Below are 21,094 nucleotides of genomic sequence, written 5' to 3' on the forward strand. Positions count from 1 at the left end.
TCAATACATGTAAGTTACACGGAAGCAAATTTCCCTTTAATTATAAGGAAAATTGTATAATGATTATAGCTAACAGTGAAATGGATTGCCTTACAAAGTAGTGAGTTTCCTGTCACTGGACAGTCTTCAAGACTAGAAGTCTTTAAGCAGAGCCTGGATGGCCATGAGTTAGGGACTCTGCTGCTATGAAGAGTCCTGTATTATGTAGGAGACTAGATTAGAAAAGACTTTAAGAAGAAATCTTCTACCTAGAAGATTTCATAATCACCTTCCCAAATTTTTCAACCTAATTTCCACAGGGAATTCAGTCTTTCCATTGATCATTTCCCTTCCTGCTGAGATCCCAGATTAGTCTAGCTCAGCACCCACCTCAATGGAGAGCTCAATGAACAAGTCACTGTGTCATGTCCTCGATGACCAAAGTGTTCTTGGAGCCTACCACCACACATACAGATCTCTTCCAGGAAGACAGACATAACTGAAATATCTCTAGCATCGGTCAGTGGCCAAGGTTTCAAATGACAGTGTATATTTTTAGTAATCACAGGAAAGATCAGTATGAAATTCTCATACGTTTCTGAAAGCCCCCTAACCTCAGACTTACTGTATGTCAGCATAAGCTCCACAAGAAGTAGGTAAAAGATACCGCTCACTCTTGCTCTGGATACTAAGTTATAACCATTAAGTAAAGCAAAAGCCTGACTGTTTTGGAAAAATTGAAATTTAGGACTGCTCTTACATTATACACTATCCCATAACATCCAAGACAGAATGTGTAACTGTTCACTTACATAGAGAGTATAACATTTCAATGTTATCCTGGCCATCGGTGAAGAAGAAAGCACATTCTTTAATAAATCGAGTTTTCTAATAGGGAATTATAGAACAATTCTTTCACACAGATATTATTTATATGCATAGACTATATACATTTTTATCTATGCAATCTTTTAAAGATCCAAGAAAAATTTAGTTCAATACATTGATCCAGAGACATTTGAGGTCAAGAGAAAAGTCAGAAATGATGCTACTAAAAGATTTTTTTGTTTGTGTGAAAAGCAGGCAGGTTAGGTGAAAGGATAAATAAAATGAAGTGTCAAGAAATTTCCTCATTACTCACCTGAAGCCCTGGCTGCTCCCAAAACAGTGGAACTGAGCCTCTGATCTGGACAAAAGACGACACACCATCATCCATGTAAATCGTCTGCAGCCACAAGAAAACAGAGAGGGAAAGATATTCTTCAATGAAACTGAACGTCCCAGGGCTCCGCAACCAGATACTTCAGCTTGGGACGTGAAACCTGAGAGATGAACAGGCAGCTGATTTCAACCCGGTCTAGTCTGATGGAGTTCGGCCGGTTCCTCACCCTGATGCCCTGCGCAGACAGGGGCAAAAGGGAGCATGCTTGCTTTCAATTTGCCTCCTAGCGGAACCTCTCTCAAGAGCAGGACTCCTAACTCTAACAAACAGCCTCCCTTAGGTTATGACTTCAGAGGAAGGCTCTTGTTTGTGTCTGGGGTCTGAACACCATCGTTCCCCACTTCTCAGTTCCACTGGCTCCATTGATTATATATCCCGAATACTCTTCATGAAATTCCAGTAATATCCCTCGTTGTTTTAGAAATGGAAGCAATATTTGTTCATTTTACATTCAAATAAATTCCTTTTCAAGACTTTATTTTTACCTTGGCAAGATCTTCATGATACTATGGGCAAACAGCTATTTCCTCATCTGTAAAAAAGGGGATTAACTTAGATGTCTTTTCAAAAAAATTTTTCAATTTTTAATTTATGGAATGAAACAAGCATTTCCATACATAGTATAATAAAAAAAGATAATTGCATATGAAACTGCAAATCTATGGACAACTTGTTTTTCCTTTCAAATATACAACAAAATTATCGTGTAAATTTCTTTTTTTTCCTCCCTCCCTCCCCATGGCTACCATTAGGCACAAATAGGTGCGTGTGTGTGTGTGTGTGTGTGCGTGTGTGTAAAATTAAGATGTCTTTTGAGAACCTTTCCAGCTCTTAGAGCCTTTATCCCCTCTGCCCTTAACAAAGGGATATTTTAAAAAGGGAAAAAATAAGATATTTTTAAAACAAGCCATATCCAAAGAGCAGAGGTCTAGATCAGGGGTTTTTAACCTAGTTTCTGTGAACTTGTTTTTAAAAAATATTTTGGTAACTCTATTTCAAATATTCGTTTCCTTTATAATTCTAGTATTTTATTTGATCCATTTAAAAACATTACTCTGAGAAGGGATCCATAGGTTTCATCACACTGCCAATAAGGGTCCACAACACAGAGGGCTAAGAAAGCCCTAGATGACTACAGGAAAGCTATGGTATGTGGCCTTTTTCCGTCTATAATATTACATACAATATGCATTTCAGATGTGTACATATATTTATTATATTTATTTACAATTTTTAGAAATATATTACTTATCTAAATATGTTGTTTATATTCTGTCTTTATATATTACAATATAGACATATTTATATATTTACAATATACATATATAATATGTATTTTATATGCACATATCATATATAATATTACAGATGGAAAAGGGCCATCACAAACAGCCCCACATACTTACTGTAGCCTTATTCCCACCACCTTATATAGCCCTATCCTTAAATATATATCATAGATATCACATATATAATGTATATCACACGTAATACATGATGTATATATTGTAGGTATGTTATACATAGTGTTATCTACATTTTACATATATATACGCACATCATATGTATATAAATATACATGTGTATATTAAAATATAATTATAGATGAAAAAGGGCCATACAAATATGGGAAATATATATGTATTATACGTATCCCTCTGTGTGTGTGTGTGTGTATATGTATGGAAAAGGGCCATGACAAGTAGTCCCATACTATACACTATATATGTATATATGTATGTATATGATATATGCGTGTATATGGATATATATGTATGTGTGTATATGTATATGATGGAAGAGTGTGTATGTGTGTGTGTGTGCGCACGCGCGCGTATCGGCATCTAGGTGGGACAGTGGATAGAGTGCCAGGCCTAGAGTCAGGAAGACCTGAGTTCAAATCTGGCCCCAAGCACTAACTACTATGTGACCCTGGGCAAGTCACTTGACCCTGTTTGCCTCAGTTTCCTCAATCTATCAAATGAGCCGGAGAAGGAAATGGCAAACCACTCCATTTTCTTTGCCAAGAAAACTCCAAGTGGGATCATGAAGTGTTGGTTGCATCTGAACAACAACAAATGTGTGTGTTTACACACACAAAAAATGTATATATATATATATGTGTGTATATGCATACACACATACATGTATGTGTATAGGTATATAAGTGTGTATGTATGTGTATACGTGTGTGTGTACACACACATATCTGCAGCTAGATCTATACTTATCTAGACATATCAGTTAATGTGCCCGTCACAGTGAGATTCCCAGAGGTACTACCAGGCTAATAGCTGGAAATGAAATACTTTTCCCCCACATGACCATTGCACGGCACATCAACTCCCAGTTTATGTGGAGTAGAGCAAGAAGATCAAGAACAGAAAGTACAACTCTGAAAAGCACAAGGGGAAAGGTTGCAGAGCCCCATCGGATGCTCTGCCTTTTATCTAGGTAACCAGAGCCTGCCTTGGCAGGGCACTGGTCCCACTAACGCCACGAGTCTTTCCATTTCTTACCCCCCAGGCTACCTTACACTGTAGCTTTCCATGGAGAGCTAGGCTATACTCAGATCACCCATGCATTAGTAATTGTTTTCAGTGGAAGACTTGAAAATTAGATGGTAGAGTTTCCCTGGACTATGGGAATTATATGCACCTGGTACCTGGGCCCTCCTACTGACACTCTTAGCTTTTTACCTCAGGGAGGAAGCACTTTGGTTAAAGCAAATTTGCTAGTATTTGGAACTGGAAGAACTCTCAGCAACTTTATTAGTTAGCATCCTCTAAGGTCTCTTCCACTTCTAGATTTATGAGTACATCACATATATTTTGAAGCAGAGAACTCTCAGACAGCTAAGTGGTGCACTGAATACAGTGCCGGGCCTGGAGTCAAAAAGAGTTCAAAACTGGCCTAAGACACTTACTAGCTATGTGACCCTGGGCAAGTCACTTCCCTATTTGCCCCAGTTTATTCATCTGTTAAATGAGCTGGAGAAGGAAATAGTAAGCCACTCGAGTGTCCTTTACCAAGAAAACCTCAGATGAGGTTGTGAAGAGTCAGGCCCAGATGAAATAACTTCTCAGTAAGGAAATTCCTACCAATGCAGATCTGAGTCACACATTCATTTGGCATCTGAAGTTGAACTTGAATCCAAGACTTCTTACTCTGAGGCCACCGCTGCCTCTCCTTATTTATGTCATTAGTCATTAACTGCTTAACCTTCTCAAGAGTGTATGAATTATAGGCCCTGTATTTCTTGGGAAAGCCTCTTCTGGGCAACATTTTTACACACGGACAGGCCTCACTGCAGCACAGGATCTTGTGCTAATCAACTATCACCCTTCAAGGGGAAAACAATCCAGGCTGTAATAAAATTTGCAAACAGTCACTCTCTGCCTCCAACATCCATAGGGCCCACCCAGAATAAGGTGGGTTCATTTTCATAGCATGTCCCATACCAGCAAAATCTTCCACATTAACTTCCAAGAGGACTATCGTGACCTAATCAACTGATAGTCACTGCTTACTGGGAGACTTTTAATTTCTAATTCATTTGTAATTTAATAGGGTGCTCCAGGGGGAGACAATGTCATAAGTGAGTACTAAAGGGAAAAAGAGAATTATAGGTACATGGACCTTCCAAAAGCCTTCAATTCATACCATAGTGTTGGTGGATTTGTGGGAGTGACTTCTATCATATATGTGTATGCAAACTTTGAGCTATTTTAGGGTGATATCGACTGATGAACACTAAACAAAAAGCAAGCAGTACAGATTAAAAAAAAAAATCAGTCTTCCCCAAGTAGATCCTTGGGAAAGCCTCTTCTGGGCAACGCGCACAAAAACATTCCCTTAAATTCTATATAAGAACAAAAAGATTTTTACTTAGATGAAAATTTGACAGAGTTTCAAAATGCTCTCATAGCTTTTATAATTGATCTGCAATTACTTTTAATTTATATTTATTGTTGCAGACATGAATATCTGGACACAAGGTTTTTAAAAAAACATATCCATAAAAGTTTCAGAAGCCAAAAGAAAGGAATAAATTGAAGGCCAAATATTATAGCTCAAAAAAGAATCACATTTTTACTGTTATTTTAAAAGCTTTTTACTCTACTAGGGGGTGGTAGTAGGGTGGGGTGGGGTGGAGGAGTAAAGGGAACAAAAATAAATTAATTGAATGTCAGTTAACTCCCTTACAGGTGGCATGGTCTATGGAAATGCCACTTGCTAAAAAAGTAGAATCAGGAGAGTTTGACTTCCTCCAAGAAAAAAAATGCTTTTTTTTCCTCCATTAGTTTCATGCCCAGAATTATAGAAAACAGAACAGAACAACAGGAATAAAAGGAGTTGGCTCACAAATTAAGGTGCATTTTAAAGAACGATTTTTACATGATTTTGACATCCCAGTGAGTGAGGTCTTTGAAATCTTTCTTTCCTGGTTGGCAATTCTTAAGATATCACAATGACCCTTGAGCACCTAAGATTAATCAAGAGCTTTATCTTAAAAACCCAAACAAGCCTAAATGTTTAGCTCTGGTCTTTTTTTTTTGTAGGCTGTTTTTTTTTTCCATTTTGTGTCTACAGGGTGAGTCATAGCTGCAAACCAGCCTACCAGATATGATTCACTTCAGAGCTGAAAAGGTACAAGTCTGAAGGAAGCGAAGGAAGGCCATATTCGCGCGCGCGCGCACACACACACACACACACACACACACACACACACACACACACACACACACAAAGGCGCACGCAAGCTGTCAGCCTGGGACTGTTTATTTCTCTTAAGAAAAATGAACAGGGGAAAGATTCCTCCCTTTTTCTGGAAAGTCTCGGCATTTAATTCAGGAAAACAGTCAAGTGAACATATTCACTTATTAAATGTCCCATCCTCCTTTAAAAAAACAAACAAAAAAAGCAAATATATCCCCCTTTATTCAGTCACTGGGTCCAAACATTACCTCACAGGCAATTAGTCAGCCATCTACTATGAGTTTACTACAGGAATTATGCTTCCAAATGATTAATGAATGTCAGTCTGAATAGGGATTGCAAAGGTCTTCCAGTTCAAAGCTTTCACTTCGTTCCTCTGAAGAGCCCCAAGAGGGGAGAGGCAAAAATGCTTCTTTCCTCAAATTCCTCTAGGCCAGCAGCATTTCCTCTCTATCATCTCTGTTCAATAATTATTATGCAGCATCTATGCATCAGAGACTGGTAAGTGCCGGGGAGAAGGCAGAGAAAAGAGGACGATGCATACACAAACATGTACAGGTAGAATGTAGGAGAGGAGCAGAAGAGATGGATGAAAAATACTAGAAGGAAAATGTAAGCATTGAAGGATGACTTTCACCTGGGGGTGGGCATGGGGTTGAATCAGGAGATCCTTCACGGAGGAGGTGGTTCCTGAGCTAGGCCTTGAAGGAGGAGAATCTCACCAGGCAGAGATGAGGAGAGAGAGTAAGCCAGGTATAGGCAGGTAGACCGAACTGAGGCAAGAGATGGCAGAATGAGATTGAGTGCTACATAAATTCAGTTATTATTGGGCTGGAATGTAAAGGGAAATAAAGAATGATGCAAATCTGGAAGGGAAGGCTGGAGTTAGGCTGTAAAAGGCTTCATGAACCATGGTTTAGGAGTTTTTATTTTATCCTAGAGAAAAGAGGGAGCCACTAGAGATGTTTGAACAAGGGAGTGACCTATGCTCTAGGAATATTATTTTGACAGCTCTGTGAAGAAAGGAGTGGAAAGGAGAGACTGGAAGCAGAGAGAAAAGTTAGGAAGTTATTGCAGGAATGGTTTGGAAAGGAGAGACTGGAAGCAGAGACAAGTTGGGTAAGTTATTACAGTAATAACACAAGTAAGAGGTAGTAAGGGCTTGGACTAGGGTGGTGGCTTTTCAAGTGGGGAGAAGAGGACAGATGAAGGAGGAAGAATTGACAAGACTTGATAACTGCTTAAATGCAGAGGGTTAAAGAGGAAAGAATGGAAAATGACTATGGTGAGTGAAATATACATCCCTGTAACTGTTATAAATGACTCTTGAATGGGAATGAATTGCCACCCATTAGTCCTAATGGTGAGATTGGAGCAGTTTCAGGTGAGGGTCATCTGATGCCAGACTCTTCACGTGAACTCACTGTGGCTCATGACAGTTTGGGCAGCATCTAGAAGATTATGACCCAAAAGTATTTCAGAAGATTCCCATAAAGGAATCCTTATCAGACAAGCCAACCATCTAGAAAGTCTCACAGTTGGGTTTAAAAAATCAACTTTACAATCACAATCCAGGAATGGAGGTGGGGGAAACAGAGATGACTCCAGATTTCCAGCTTGGGTGACTGGGAAGCACTAGCTACTGCAGAGGAAGCTCAGACTGCAATCCTCCCTCCCACCACAGGCTCAGCATCGGTCCTCCCAATCGAGCAGCTGCTTTCAACCTGCTGGCTTGGCTGGCTGCCCCCACAATCAGAGCGAGCTTCAAAGCCTGACATTTCTCCCACTTAAAAATGTCAAGAATCATTGAGGTGGTAGTGATTAATTACCTGGAAAAGCCAACCTCAGTTGTGTATGTGTATTTTCAAGCAATTTCTGAAAAAAAAGGAGGGATGCTAGGAATCAGAATGCAGTTTGTTATTCTACTCAAGGCAAAACCAGACCCATGTATTTGCCTCCATGCCCAGGAGGACTCCTATTCATAACATAGAAGGTAGAGAACGCCAATCACTTGTTGGAGAACTCTCCAAATATCCATTTGGAAAGAATGGTTCTAAAGAAAAAAATGTAGCCAATATAACAATACAGGTTTTGTCCTATGCCAACTATATAAATCTGGCCTCATCTCCCATTCTTCTCACTAGGTGCAGCCCAGACAAGGAATGGAAACAAAACTCCCACCTTGCTGCTCAAGCAGCTGCTAATGGGCCAAATGAAGCTCCCAATTAATTATCAAAAGAGCCTCTTAGTAGGATGGGAGAAACTCAATAGTCTGATGGGTACAGCTCCAATGGGTACATGCTCTAACTTTTGCAAAGGTCTTTCTCTTCTCTTCTCAATCAATCTCTCTCTCTCTCTCAACATAAAAGGCCAAATGAATACCTGAAATACACAGGTGATATGACGTGCTATCAAGGAGAGTACCTTGAACTGGGAGGTCAGAAGACCTCGGGGCTTGAGTCCCAATTCTACCACTCACTAACTACATAGCCTTAACGTAAGTATTGATATGTGTGGCCTCAATTTCATTCTTTTTTTTTTAATCAGTCAATCAACAAGCCCTTAGTAAGCCCTTACTAATAGAAGAGATTTGGAGTTCAGAAAAAGGGAGCCTATAAAGATGAAGTGACTTGCCCAAGGTCACAAGGCAGAGCTGAAATTTGAACCCAGGTCCTCTGGCTCTAAATCCTGTGCTTTTTGTACTATATCATGCTTCCTGTGTAAGGCACAACATATTATGGCACTTGGGCTGGACATTTAGGGTGTAATATTATAATGACATTGACTGGATAAAAATGCTCATACTACTTACCCCTAGGGATTGATGGGAGGGCTAAATTTACTCATGTAAATAAGTAATATGTAGAAAGTATTGATAAACATGAAGTGCAATGTAAGCAAGAACTGTTACTCCTAATATGCTGAACAAGTACTCTCCAAAATCAGCAACAGGAATTTTTGGCTATTCCTAGGAGAATCTTCTCTCTTCATCTTGCCTTCTCCCTCTATATTTTAGAAAATGATGACCCATGTACCTATTTACATTCCAAGGAAACAACAAAAAAAATTTCTTTAATATGACGTGACCCAAGAAAATTGGAGGTTCCTCTGGTAAATATTTAGAATGGGTACCCACACAATTATTTATCAAGAGTCCCCAGGAATAAAGATGTCCAAAGGTAAAGACTTGACCAGACATTGGAAAAGATCATCTCATCTCACTGGTTTGGAAAGCAAGAGGAAAGGGAAGAGAGTTTTTTTTTCCCCTCAACTGTTTGAAAACACAAGTCTCATGTAACCCTAATGTTAGGGAGAGCAGATTTCCAAGAGCTCATAAGATCTTAGAGAATATATAGGATCCTGGAACCTAATATTTGACAAAGGATACTGGCACGAGTGAGATAACATATTCTCAAGAACAAACTTCAGATGATACAAACAGAAATAATTCCAGAGAGAGAGAAAAGAGAGAAATGTCAACTCACCAATCAAGTGTGATTTTTAAAAGCCACATGCAAAAGATGGAAGGAAGGCAGATAAAAGAGGATGAATACAAGTATCCCATGACAATGGTGTCAGGAATGCTGTCTAGCTTAGCATTCAGCCAAAGTATACTAACGGCAACAAAAGGGATTTTTTTAAAGGACTTTTGTTTTTTTTTTGTGGGGGGAGTGTTAGGGCAATCGGGTTAAGTGACTTGCCCAGGGTCACACAGGTAGTAAGTGTTATGTGTCTGAGGCTGGATTTGAACTCAGGTCTTCCTGAATACAGGGCTGGTGTTCTATTCATTGTGCCATCTAGCTGCCCCCCCCTTTTTTAAAGCACTATGTAGAGAGTAAACTGAAGATGGAAAAAGGGCTACAAATGCTTCTCAGGGTAGATACAAAAGTAACCCAAAGAAGGTAGAACTATTCAACTCTCATTTCATTTCTCTTTTCTCTACCAAAAAGAATGATCTTTAGACTGGGAAGTTAGTCATAAGACAAAAGTGGTCAAAAAAATTGAGACGCAAGAGAAGAGAGATATTGAAATCACACCTAGCTGGTCCCCAGTGAGTTCATGTCATTTGGCCTGGACCAACTGACATTCCAAGACAGGGGAGTCAAACTCAAATTGAAATAAGAGCTACTGAACTGCACATAAGTTTCCCTGTGGGTTACATATTGACTTAGAAAACCACTTATTAACATTATCTATATTTTATTATATTGTATTGCATTAATTTTGTTAAATATTTCCCAATTACATTTTAATCTAGTTTGGACCTTACTCCTGAGTGTTGTGAGCTATATGCATTTGACACCTCTGTTCCAAGATACTGAAAAAGTATGAAGAATGGGACAGATGCTACAGGACTGAGAATGGGCAAACATAGTTTGCTTGTCACAAATCCTAATTTTTTTTCTAAAAGGGAAAATGATGGAGTCTTCAGATTATAGTCCTGTAAGCATGGCTTCAATTCCTGGCAAAAATCCTAAAAGATACTATTAATAGTTTGTAAGCATCTGGAATGGGAAGCACCAGTAGTATTAGCCAGCATAACTGCATCCAAAACAGATCATACCACACTAACTTCACTTCCTTTTTTGACAGGTTTGGACTGGTAGATAGATCAGGAGAATTTAATTTGATTCAATAAGCACATATTGAGTGCCAATTATGTGTCAGGCAGTGGATGTAAAAATGCAAAATGAAACCAGTCCTCACTCTCAAAGAACTAACATTCTATTTATGAGGGGGTGGAGTGGGGTGGAGGGGGGATAAAGCACTTACATGGATAAACATACATAATTTGAAATGGCACAAAGCACTAACACCTAGGGAAATGAGCTGAATGTTGAAGGAAGCTAAGTATTCTAAGAGTCACAAAGTGCATTTCAAACTTGGGGGTAACCTGAATGAAGGACTAGAGGACAGAATGTGAACTTTGGGGAAATAAAAGTAGAACTATTTGGCTGAATTATAGAGTGTGTGAAGGAAGAGACAGATGGAGAGGGAGAACTGACAAATTTTGGAGGGAGAATTGACAAAACCTTGCAACATCTTAAATATGGGGGAAGGAACAGGAAAGAGTCAAGAATGACTTAACAGGGTTCCAAACCTGACTCATAAAGGATAGTATCCTCAACAGAAATAGGGAAGTTTAGAGGAAGGATGAGTTATGCAGGGATGATAATGTATTTTGGACTTTAACCAGTATGATGACCAGTTCAAAATGTCTAGTAGGCAGTTCAGCCTGAATCTCAGGAGAGATAATAGAATTAGATAAATAGATATTCAAGAAGCAGCATGGCACCATGGATGGAGAAGCCAGCCTCAGAGGCAGGAAGGCCTAGCTTGAGTTCCACCTCAGACACTTATTGGCTGTATGATCCTGGGCAAGTCATTTCTGGATCTCAGCTTCCTCATCAGTAAAATGGGGATAATGACAGTACCTACCTCCCAGGGTTGTTGTGAGGATCAAATGAGAAAATGTTTGTAAACTACTATATACTTTAGGCACTACATAAATGTTGTTGTCTGACTCTCTGTGACCTCCCCCAATTTGGGGTTTTCTTGGCAAAGATACTGGAGTGGTTTGCCATTTCCTTCTCCAGCTCATTTGAAGGATGAGGAAACCAAGGCAAACAGAGTTAAGTGACTTGCCCACAGTCCCACAACTAGAAAGTGTCTGAGGTCAGATTTGAACTCAGGAAGATGAGTCTTCCTGACTTCAGGTCTAGCATTCCATCTACTGTACCACTTAGCTGCCCCATATAAATGTTAGTTATTTAAAAAAAAAATTATTCATTACAAAACCTCCCAGTGCCTTGCCTTGGGCAATTCACTAAGACCAGACTGCAGCTTAGGTGCGGACCTGCATCGGGAGTTTTCTTATCAGAAGATCTCTATACCAATGAAATCCCAAGTCTGGTTCAAAATACATACCTCTCTCTGTACAGATACCCAAACAGGAGTTGATGAAATAAATTAAAAATAGAGAAAAAAGAGAAGAGGGCCCAGGACAAAGCCTTGAGGGACCCATGGTCAGAGGCTGAAAAATGGAAGGAGTAGGCAGTCAGACAGACAGAAAGATAACAAGGAAGGAGCTACCTCACAAAAGCTGAGGGAGAACAGCTTGCCTGGGAGGAGTGGCCAGTAGCATCCAAAAGTGCAGAAAAGTCGAAAAGGTTGAGGACTGAAAGGCCATAGGATTGAGCGATTAACAGACCACTGGTAACCATGGAGACAGCTGTTTCAGTGCAGTGGGGGGATCAGAAGCCGGACTGCAAGCAGGTTAAAAGCTGGGGAGCAAACACACGGAAATGACATTGCCTAGGAGTCTGACAAGGAAAGGAAGGATGGGGGAAAAATGGGCTCATTCATGGGCAGCAGGGATAGAATCAGATAACAGAGGAAAGCAGGGAGAAAAAGGGGGCAGGTTCCCAAATGACATGAGGTCCCAGCCAAGTATAGCCAACTATTGCTAAAAGATTGGAGCAAAGGAAGAGAGAATAGGGGGTGATCTAGAGGAGTTGTGAGGTACAGCATAGGGGATGAGAGCTTATGACAGATGGTCTATATTTTCTTAGTAAAGTAGGAGCTAAGGTCTTCTGCTGAGAGGGAGGCTAGTGGTGGTGTAGGAAGTTTGAGAAAAAAAGGGAGAGATTTGGAACAGCATCTGTGGGAAGTGTAGTGAGAAATCAGTCAGAGAAAAAGAAAAGGATTGTCATATAGCAGAAGGGCCCGGGGAAGACTGCTTAACATAAATTGGCAATAGATCCCAGTAAATACAGTTGTGTGACTTCTCCAGGTAAGATGGGCTAAAGCACAGCAAATCTGGGTTTCAGCGATGTATTTGACAAAATCCCTCATCGTATCCCTGTAGAAATGATGGAGAGATATGGGGGAATGAGACAACCAATAAGATACATTCAGAATCGGTAGAACAATTGGACCGAAAGAATTAAGGGATAGATGTCAACCTGAAAGGAACTAAATCCTGCTGTTTAGAACCAAAGATCAAATATAATAAAAGTCAAATTTAATAAGGTAAGATAAATCCAGATCTTCCTGGCTCCAAGAGCAGCTGTCTATCCACAGTGCCACATTGCCTCTCTTTTGCTTCTGAAGTAAATTTTAAAATTGAGAGCACATATCTCCTCTTGAGATCATATCATTTTCCAAGAAGCCTGCTACTTCCCTGCTGGGGTTCACTGCCCACAAAAATCTGTTCAGGATCCCTTGGTCAGAAAAGCCCTATAGACCAACAGTCAGGGCTTGACAGGAAGTCAAGGCTTCTTGTATACTAATCAAATCATTTTCCCTTTTACAGACCCTGTTCTCACACTGTCCAAAGTCCTCAAGAGAAGCAGCTCAATCACAGATATAAGAGGGAGAAGCTGACAAAAACACCTACAGGCACAAAATAAATATAGGGTATTTGGATATTGTCACCCATGGCAATATTCCACCTGTGAATTTCATCAGTGCTTTCCTCTGTATTAAATTTACCACTGCCTTATATTCTCTTCTAAAGATTTACCCTGCAGACTTCAAGCTAAAGGCAGGAGTTGTAAACAGCATCCCTGGGAATGAGAACAGAATTAAAAAAAGAAAGATCAATGGAAGATTAAACAGATGGTTCCATTCCATGGGCACTGAAACCAACTGCTCCCTTACTCCCAGATTCCACAACTCCCAACTGCCATAATTTGCTTCTAAGATGGAGCTAAAAAAATAAAATCAATCTAGAATAAAAATGAGAGAATTTTCCCCCCTGCAGTGTATTGATCTACCCATTGTTGCTCAAACAACACCAAGCCAAATTGGATCATTTGTCTCCTTCCATCAGGAGTCATAACTACTCTTTGCTAAGAATCAAAAGTGGAAGTTCTATATGAAGTACATTTGAAAAGAAAAAAAAGAGGGAACAATATTTGGCACCTAAGGGATGCATTCTCCACCTTGAGAGCAGAACCAGAAAGCTAAGCAAAAAGCAATACACAAAACAGGCATCAGACCTTCACAAGGAATGTCAGCTACAGAAGGATAAAGCAGAGTGGGGGGAGCATTAAGATATAGAACTCCTTAGGTGAGCAGAACCAAGAGAATGCTGTACACAGTAATGGCCACATTGTTCGATGACTAACTTTGAAATTTTAGTCCTTCTCAGCAATGCAAGACATCTCCAAAAGTCTCATGATGGAAAATGCTATTCACATCCAGAGAAAGAACTATGGAGTTTGAATGCATATCGAAGCATACTATTTGCTATTTTTTTTTCTTGAAGCATACTATTTGCTATTTTTTCTTCTGTTTTGTTTTATTTCCTCTTTCTGGTGGTTCCTCCTATAGGTTCTAATTCTTCCTTGCAACATGACTAATGTGAAAATATGTTTAATAGGAATGTATATATAGAGCCTATATCAGATTGCACACTGTCTTGGGGAGGGAGGAGGGGAAGGGGAGAAAAATTTAAAACTCAAAAGCTTATGGAAGTGATGGTTGACAAATCAAAATAAATTAATAAAAAAAATAATAAAAAAGATACTCTTCATGCAGGTAACAAGATACGGGGAAAGCCTTTGGGTGAGTCACGCCCATTCTTACTCAAGATGCACTGAATCATTGAGCACCTCAAGTCAGGTTCAGTCACTTACCTGCTCTGTCTCGACAAAGTTGGACACATGTCCATCATCATTCACCCCCCTGATGTGAAACCGGGCACCAGCTCGTTCACAGCTGATCCGGGAGATGAGGCAAGCTTTGGCCTGTTTATGTGAGGCATAGACGGTGCGGATGGCCACCACTCCACAGATCACCTTCAGCAGCCAGTCAGAGCAGTTCACTTGGAAGTGCTTCAAGGGAACATGCAAGAGCTGGTTCCTGCAAAATTTTACCAAGGGTGGATTAATCGGACAACAAAGACACAGGAAGAAGAAAGCAGATTAGCATCCAGACCAAGAAGAATGCTAGTCAAGGGCCCAACATTAACCTACAATGAGATTCAAATCGATTCATTCCAATAAGCATCTTTTAAGCATCTCCCCAGGGTCAGGCTGGGCTGAGTATGGAGGATCACAATAACAAAAGCAAAACAATCCTGGACCTCAAATTTTCCATTCTACTGGGAAATGATAAGTTTATACCACTCTCCTTCCTCAACCAGTCAACCCATTCCTTATCACGTAGCATGATGAGTCCTTTGTTTCTTCATCTAAAAAATGGGGATAATAATAGGACGTACCTCATAGAATTGCTATAAGAACCCTTGAAGGAAACCTTAAAACTTTATATAATTTCTAGTCATTAATATTAACTATTTATTTTATTTTGGAGAGACAGGCAATAATATAACAGGTCACAAGGAAAAAAAGGTGCAAAAGGGTACCACAATCAAAAGGCAGGCAAATCAAGTTTTAAGAAAGACGAGAGAAAAAAGTCCCAAGCAATCTGGCAACATACGATTATGAGTTAAAAGTGTTATCCTATCTTAAAACCCTGGAGTACCATTATTAGGGCTACAACCCTAAGGATGTTATTAAAAAATAAAAATGGATTGCTCAATATGAAAATGTTGATAAAGGCTTCTTATATACCATCAAAATAAAAATGGAAACTGAAAATTCCCCACTGGGGAAATTAGGGATTAGAGTAGCTAAATAAATTATGGTAGATCAATGTAACTGAATATGCCATAAAAATGATAAATATGAAGAATACAAAAGAATACATACTTATATGTGGGATGCATACCAAAGAAAAAAACCAAAAGATATACTTTTAAAAAACAACAAAATATATACACAACCAAGCAGAAAGGAGATTGAAAGTGAACACAAGGAAATAGGGCCTTTTTTGTTATTATTTCATTAAATGTAATATGTCCTTTTAAAAAACAAAACTGTGTAAGAGTATTTGTGATTTTTTGGTATGATTTTGCTTATTTTGCAAGTACTCACCTAGACAGTCTACCTGTCACTCACGGAATTTACTTTCTTTGTTTCCCAAACATGACCCAGACTCTCCTCTTGAACCTTTGCCTTCTCGGCAAGGCTCCTGTCTTGCCAAACCCTAGCCCTGGGGCAGCTAGGTGGCTCAGTAGATAGAGTACAGGTCTGAAGTCAAGAAGATTCATCTTTCTGAGTTCAAAGCTAGCCTCAGATACTTGCTAACTTTATGACCCTGGCTAAGTCACTTTACCTTGTTTGTCTCAGTTTCCTCATCTGTCAAATGGGCTGGAGAAGGAAACGGCAAACCACTTCCCAGTATCTTTGCCAAGAAAACCCCAAATGGGGACACAACTGAAAAAAAAACACTAAAAACAACAACAACCTTGCATTACTCCTACTATCTCTTTCCTCAAGAACTCATGAAATCAAGACTAACAGGATCCAGTATAAATTTATATTATCTAATCTCAACTGAGCCCTTACTGAAGCAAGCAAATCTTTTATTCTTAATCGATTCACTGTCACATTTTCTTCCCCATAGCTGCTGTTCCATAACTTCTTGTTCTTCCATAAGCCTCTTGTACCTATTCAGTAGAAGACTTTGCCTCATTTCTTTCTTTTCTTTTTTTTTTTTAGGCAATTGGGGCAAGTGACTTGCCCAGGGTCACACAGCTAGTTAAGAGTCAAGTGTCTGGTCTGAGGTGGGATTTGAACTCAGGTCCTCCTGACTCCAGGGCCAATGCTCTATCCACTGCACCACCTAGCTGCTCCCAGCTCATTTCTTACTAAGAAAAATCAAGGCCATTTGCCACGAGCTCCCTTTTCTTCCCTAATCTATATGATTTCCTATTTCCTCCTCCTTTATTCCTCCTTCCCAAGGCCAACTTCTTTACTTAATCTCTTCCTTTTCATCCAGGGATTGCCCCAACACTCTCTCCCTCTCTCATTCTAATCTTTAGTCTCTCCCTATCTACTGACTCACTATCTGATGCCCAGGTCTCTCTCATCCTTAAAAAAAAAAAAAAGCAACCAAAGGCCAAAATCAAAATCAAAACCAAAAACCAAACCATCCTATAACTATCTTCCCTTTTATAGCCAAGAAAAAGCTGTCTACACTCACTGCTTTCACTTCTTCCCCTCTCAATGACTTCTCAGCCCCTCAAAATCTGGCTTCTGGCAATGATCCCAATGGTCAAATCCAATAGTCTCTTCTCAATTCTCATTCTTTCTTGACCTTTCTGAAACATCTGACACTGCTGACGACTCACTCCTCCTGATTACTTTTTCCTCTTTGGGTTTTTAATGGTCTCTCTTGGTTCTCCTCCTACTTCTCTGACTCTTCAGTCTCCTTAGCTGCATGATCATTCATTCCCCTGTCTGTTGGTGTCCTCCAAGGCTCCATCCTGAGTCCTCCGCTCTTCTTAGTGACCTCATAAGCTCCCACCAGCTCAATGATCATTTCTATGCAGATACCTTTCCCATCTTTATATGTTTCTCTCCTAAGCTCCATTATCAAAACATCAGCTATCTACCAGACTTCAAACTAGATGACCTGGAGGCATCTCACACTAAAAATGTCTAAAACAGAATTCATCTTTCCCCAGAAAACAAAATCTTTCATTTCTCTCAAGGAATGCCACTATCCTCCAGTCACCCAGGTTTACAACCTTGAAATCATTCTTGACTCACCCAGCAGATCCAACCAATTGCTAATTATTGCTGATTCTGCCTCCATGTTATCTCTTATTTTTGACCCCTTCTCTTTACTCACATAGCCACTATCCTATTTGGGCCTTTCATTAGCTTTAACCTGGACTATGCAATAGCCTCCTAATTAATTAGTCCTCCTGCCTCCACTCTCCCCTCCCCACCCAATCTAATCTCCAAGTAGTAGCCAAAGTGATATTCCTGCAACACAAGTCTGATCACGTCAGTCTTCTCCTCAACAGATTCTTGGAGCTCCCTGTGACCTCCTAGGATCCAATACAAATGGTCCTGGCTAATTTAGAGCCCTTTGGCTCCAACCAAACTTTCAAGTCTTTCAAAGGATGGCTCCCCTTCATGCTCTCCATGGTCCAGCCAAGCTGACCTTGCTGTTTTTCACACACAATCTCCCATTACCCTTAGATAGATGTCACACATGCCTGGAATGCATTTGTTCCTTACTTCTCAGTTCCTTTCCAAGCTAAGCTTAAATGCTACACCCTCTGATCTCCCTAGCTGCAGTATCTTCCCCTCCCCCCATGCAATCAATTACCCATATTTATTTTACATATGCTTGTGTGTGTGTATGTGCTGTTTCCCATCTATAAAATGTATGCTCCCTAATGTTCAGTCATTATCAGTTGTGTCTGACTCTTCGTGACTCCATTTGGGGTTTTCTTGGCAAAGATACTGGAGTAGTTTGCCATTTCCTTCTCCAGCTCATTTTACAGATGAGGAAACTGAGGTAAACAGGGTAAAGTGACTTGTCCAGGGTCACACCGATAGTAAGTGTCTGAGGCCAGATTTGAACTTGGAACGATGGGTCTTCTTGACAATAGGCCCAGCATTCTATCTACTGCCCAACCTAGATGCCCTAAGCTCCCTAAGATCAGGATCTATTTCATCTATGTCTTAATAAATGCTCATTTGCTTGACTGAATTGGACAAATCAAAATTCCTAGTAAATATACTACTCCCCAGGGAATAGTGAGTGTTACTCATCCTGACCTCAAAGAAACTGCTGCCTTAAGGGGGGAAGTGGGGATTGACACACTCTGCCTCTAGGTAACAATTATTCAATCACTTCCTCAGCCTACCAGGTAGGAGCCAAAAGGACTGAGCTGTCACTCTCCTAAAACCTAACTCATTCACGAGGAGTAAGGCTCTCCCTGGGAAATTGCTGCACAGAGAATGACCCAGATCACAATGGCCTACTTGTTTTAAAACAGCAACGAATGACATCATTGATCCTTGGCTTTCCTCAAGAACAACACTCTCTCTCTCCTACTGGTGAGAAAAAGTACTCAACCCCTAGTCCTAAAATTAGGTAAGTGTTTCCTAACAGGATGGGCAAAGAAACTACTTTGTGATGGCATTCCACCCACACTCTAGGGATACCTTACAAAACCAGGAGATCTTGACAGCCCAGATGGCTCCTCCCAAAGAATATTTGTTTTGGAGAGCAGTGTAGAAATATTTCCTTTTTCCTCTAAACTCAGTCTCCTCCTAATGGTCAGGGGTTCAGCTAGAATTCTGGCAACATTCTTCCATCCTTCAGTAAATTTTTTTTTTGAGTAAACCTGTGATTTCATTAGAGTAGGGAACTCCAATATTGTATCAACTACTGCCTTTTGGATACTTCAAACTAAATGTCACGTAGACATCTCAAATTCAACATTTCCAAAACAAAACTAATTATCTTTCCCTCCAAAATCATCCCCTCTTCCCAACTTCCCTATTACCATTAAGCAGAGAACCATCTTCAAAGTCACCCTAGAAGGCAACCTCAGTGTCACCCTCAAATCTCAAAAATCAAAATTCAAAAATCATATCCTCAAATTTCAAAAATTGCTCACCCGTGGATCTAATCTGCTGCCAGTCTTATGGTTTCTACCTTCACATCTCTCCTATCTGTCTCTTTCTCTCTACTTGGTCACCATGCTAGTTCAGGCCCTCATCACTTTTTGCCTTGATTATTTCCACAGCCTTATAGTTGCTCTCCCGGCCTCAAGTCTTTCCCTAGTCCAATCCCACCTACAGTCAGCTGCCAAAATAATCTTCCTGAAGTATAGGTATGACAATGTTAACGAATTATTTCAAAGGCTTCAATGGCTCTTTATTTACCTCCAAGAGCAAACCCAGTACCAATGTTGTTTGACATTTAAAGACCTTCACAATCTGGCCCCTTCCTAACTTTCTAGTTTTCTTACACTTCATTTCTTTTCACAAACTGATCCAACAAGACTGTTGGTGTTGAGTCATGTTTCAGTCACATATGACTCTTCCTGACCCCATTTGGGGTTTTCTTGGCAAAGACACTAGAGGGTTTGCCATTTACTTCTCCAGCTCACTTTACAGATGAGGAAACTGAGGCAAACAGAGTGATATGACTTTCTTAGGGTCACGCAGATAGCAAGTGTCTGAGGGCTGGATTTGAACTCAGGTCTTCCGGACTCCAGGCCCAGCACTATATCCACTGAGCCATCCAGGTGCTCGTTGACTAATAGGATTATGTATAGACTAATACTCTACCTATAAGATTTAAAGCTGGCAGCTTAGTTATTACCCAGTCCAACCTTTTCCTTTTACCAATGTGGAAACTGGGGTCCAGAGAGGGAGAAGTGTCACACAACCAGAAAAACTGCAGAGAGAAAATTTTAGAAATCTGGTTCAAAAAAACAGGATCTTTGCACTACAAAAGGCTGCCTCCCAGGACACTTTATCTCACAAGTAGCAATGGAATTTGTGTCAAACAGTATACTGAGATAATGCACAAGGGGCAGCTAGGTGGCTCAGTGGAGAGAGCTCTGGCCTTGGAGTCAGGAGGAACTGAGTTCAAATCCGACCTCAGACACTTGACACTTACTAGCTGTGTGACCCTGGGCAAGTCACTTAACCCCGACTGCCTCACCAAAAAATGCAAAAAAAAAAAAAAAAGAGAGAGAGAGATAATGCATGTAACAGGCTTGGGTTGGTTAACTTTGTAGCCAGTTCTAAAGATGTCTACACTAAATTCTTATAATCTGGTCGATCAACTAAAGGATTTTTTTTTTTAGCAAGAGCACAGAAGTGCAGGTTACTACCAACAGTGAGTAAGCAACAATGTGCTGGGTGTGTACCTTAATTATCTGCCCTGATTCACCATTTCTTGGCAAAGACAATTACCGGTAAGAGAGCAAGGCCTCCAGAAAACTCTGAGTACCATCAGGCCAGCAGTGACTGATGACAGCTGTTATTACTTGGTCTTATTTCACAACGTCTCATTTGCAAATGGGGCAGGAAAAAGAGTAACCTTTTGCCAAATGCAGGATCCTCATAGTATAATTTCTTAGTCACATCTGCTGGCACTCTGTAGGAACACAGGCCATTTTCTTTAGGGAGAAGAAATGCAGATTTATTTAGGGAAACAAAGTTTTGAATTTCCCTCTAGGACTTGACTGTAAAAGTAATTAATATAATTAAAATTAACAACAATAGCTAGTACTTACATAACTCTTCAAGGTTTGCAAAGCGCCTTACAAATATCATCATATTT

At 40.1% G+C, this 21,094-nt stretch overlaps 1 protein-coding gene across 1 annotated transcript in view; it reads right to left on the reverse strand.

Moving 5' to 3' along the window:
* The window catches only part of SYNJ2 (synaptojanin 2), a 145,141-nt gene that overhangs the window by 70,278 nt on the left and 53,769 nt on the right, over positions 1–21,094 (reverse strand). The window contains 2 exon segments of the mRNA XM_020986684.2: positions 1,121–1,204; positions 14,563–14,788. Coding sequence (XP_020842343.1) covers positions 1,121–1,204; positions 14,563–14,788 — 310 coding nt within the window.

This window comes from Phascolarctos cinereus, unplaced genomic scaffold (assembly GCF_003287225.1).
Source record: "Phascolarctos cinereus isolate Bilbo 61053 unplaced genomic scaffold, phaCin_HiC Scaffold_5;HRSCAF=322, whole genome shotgun sequence".
NCBI lineage: Eukaryota > Metazoa > Chordata > Mammalia > Diprotodontia > Phascolarctidae > Phascolarctos > Phascolarctos cinereus.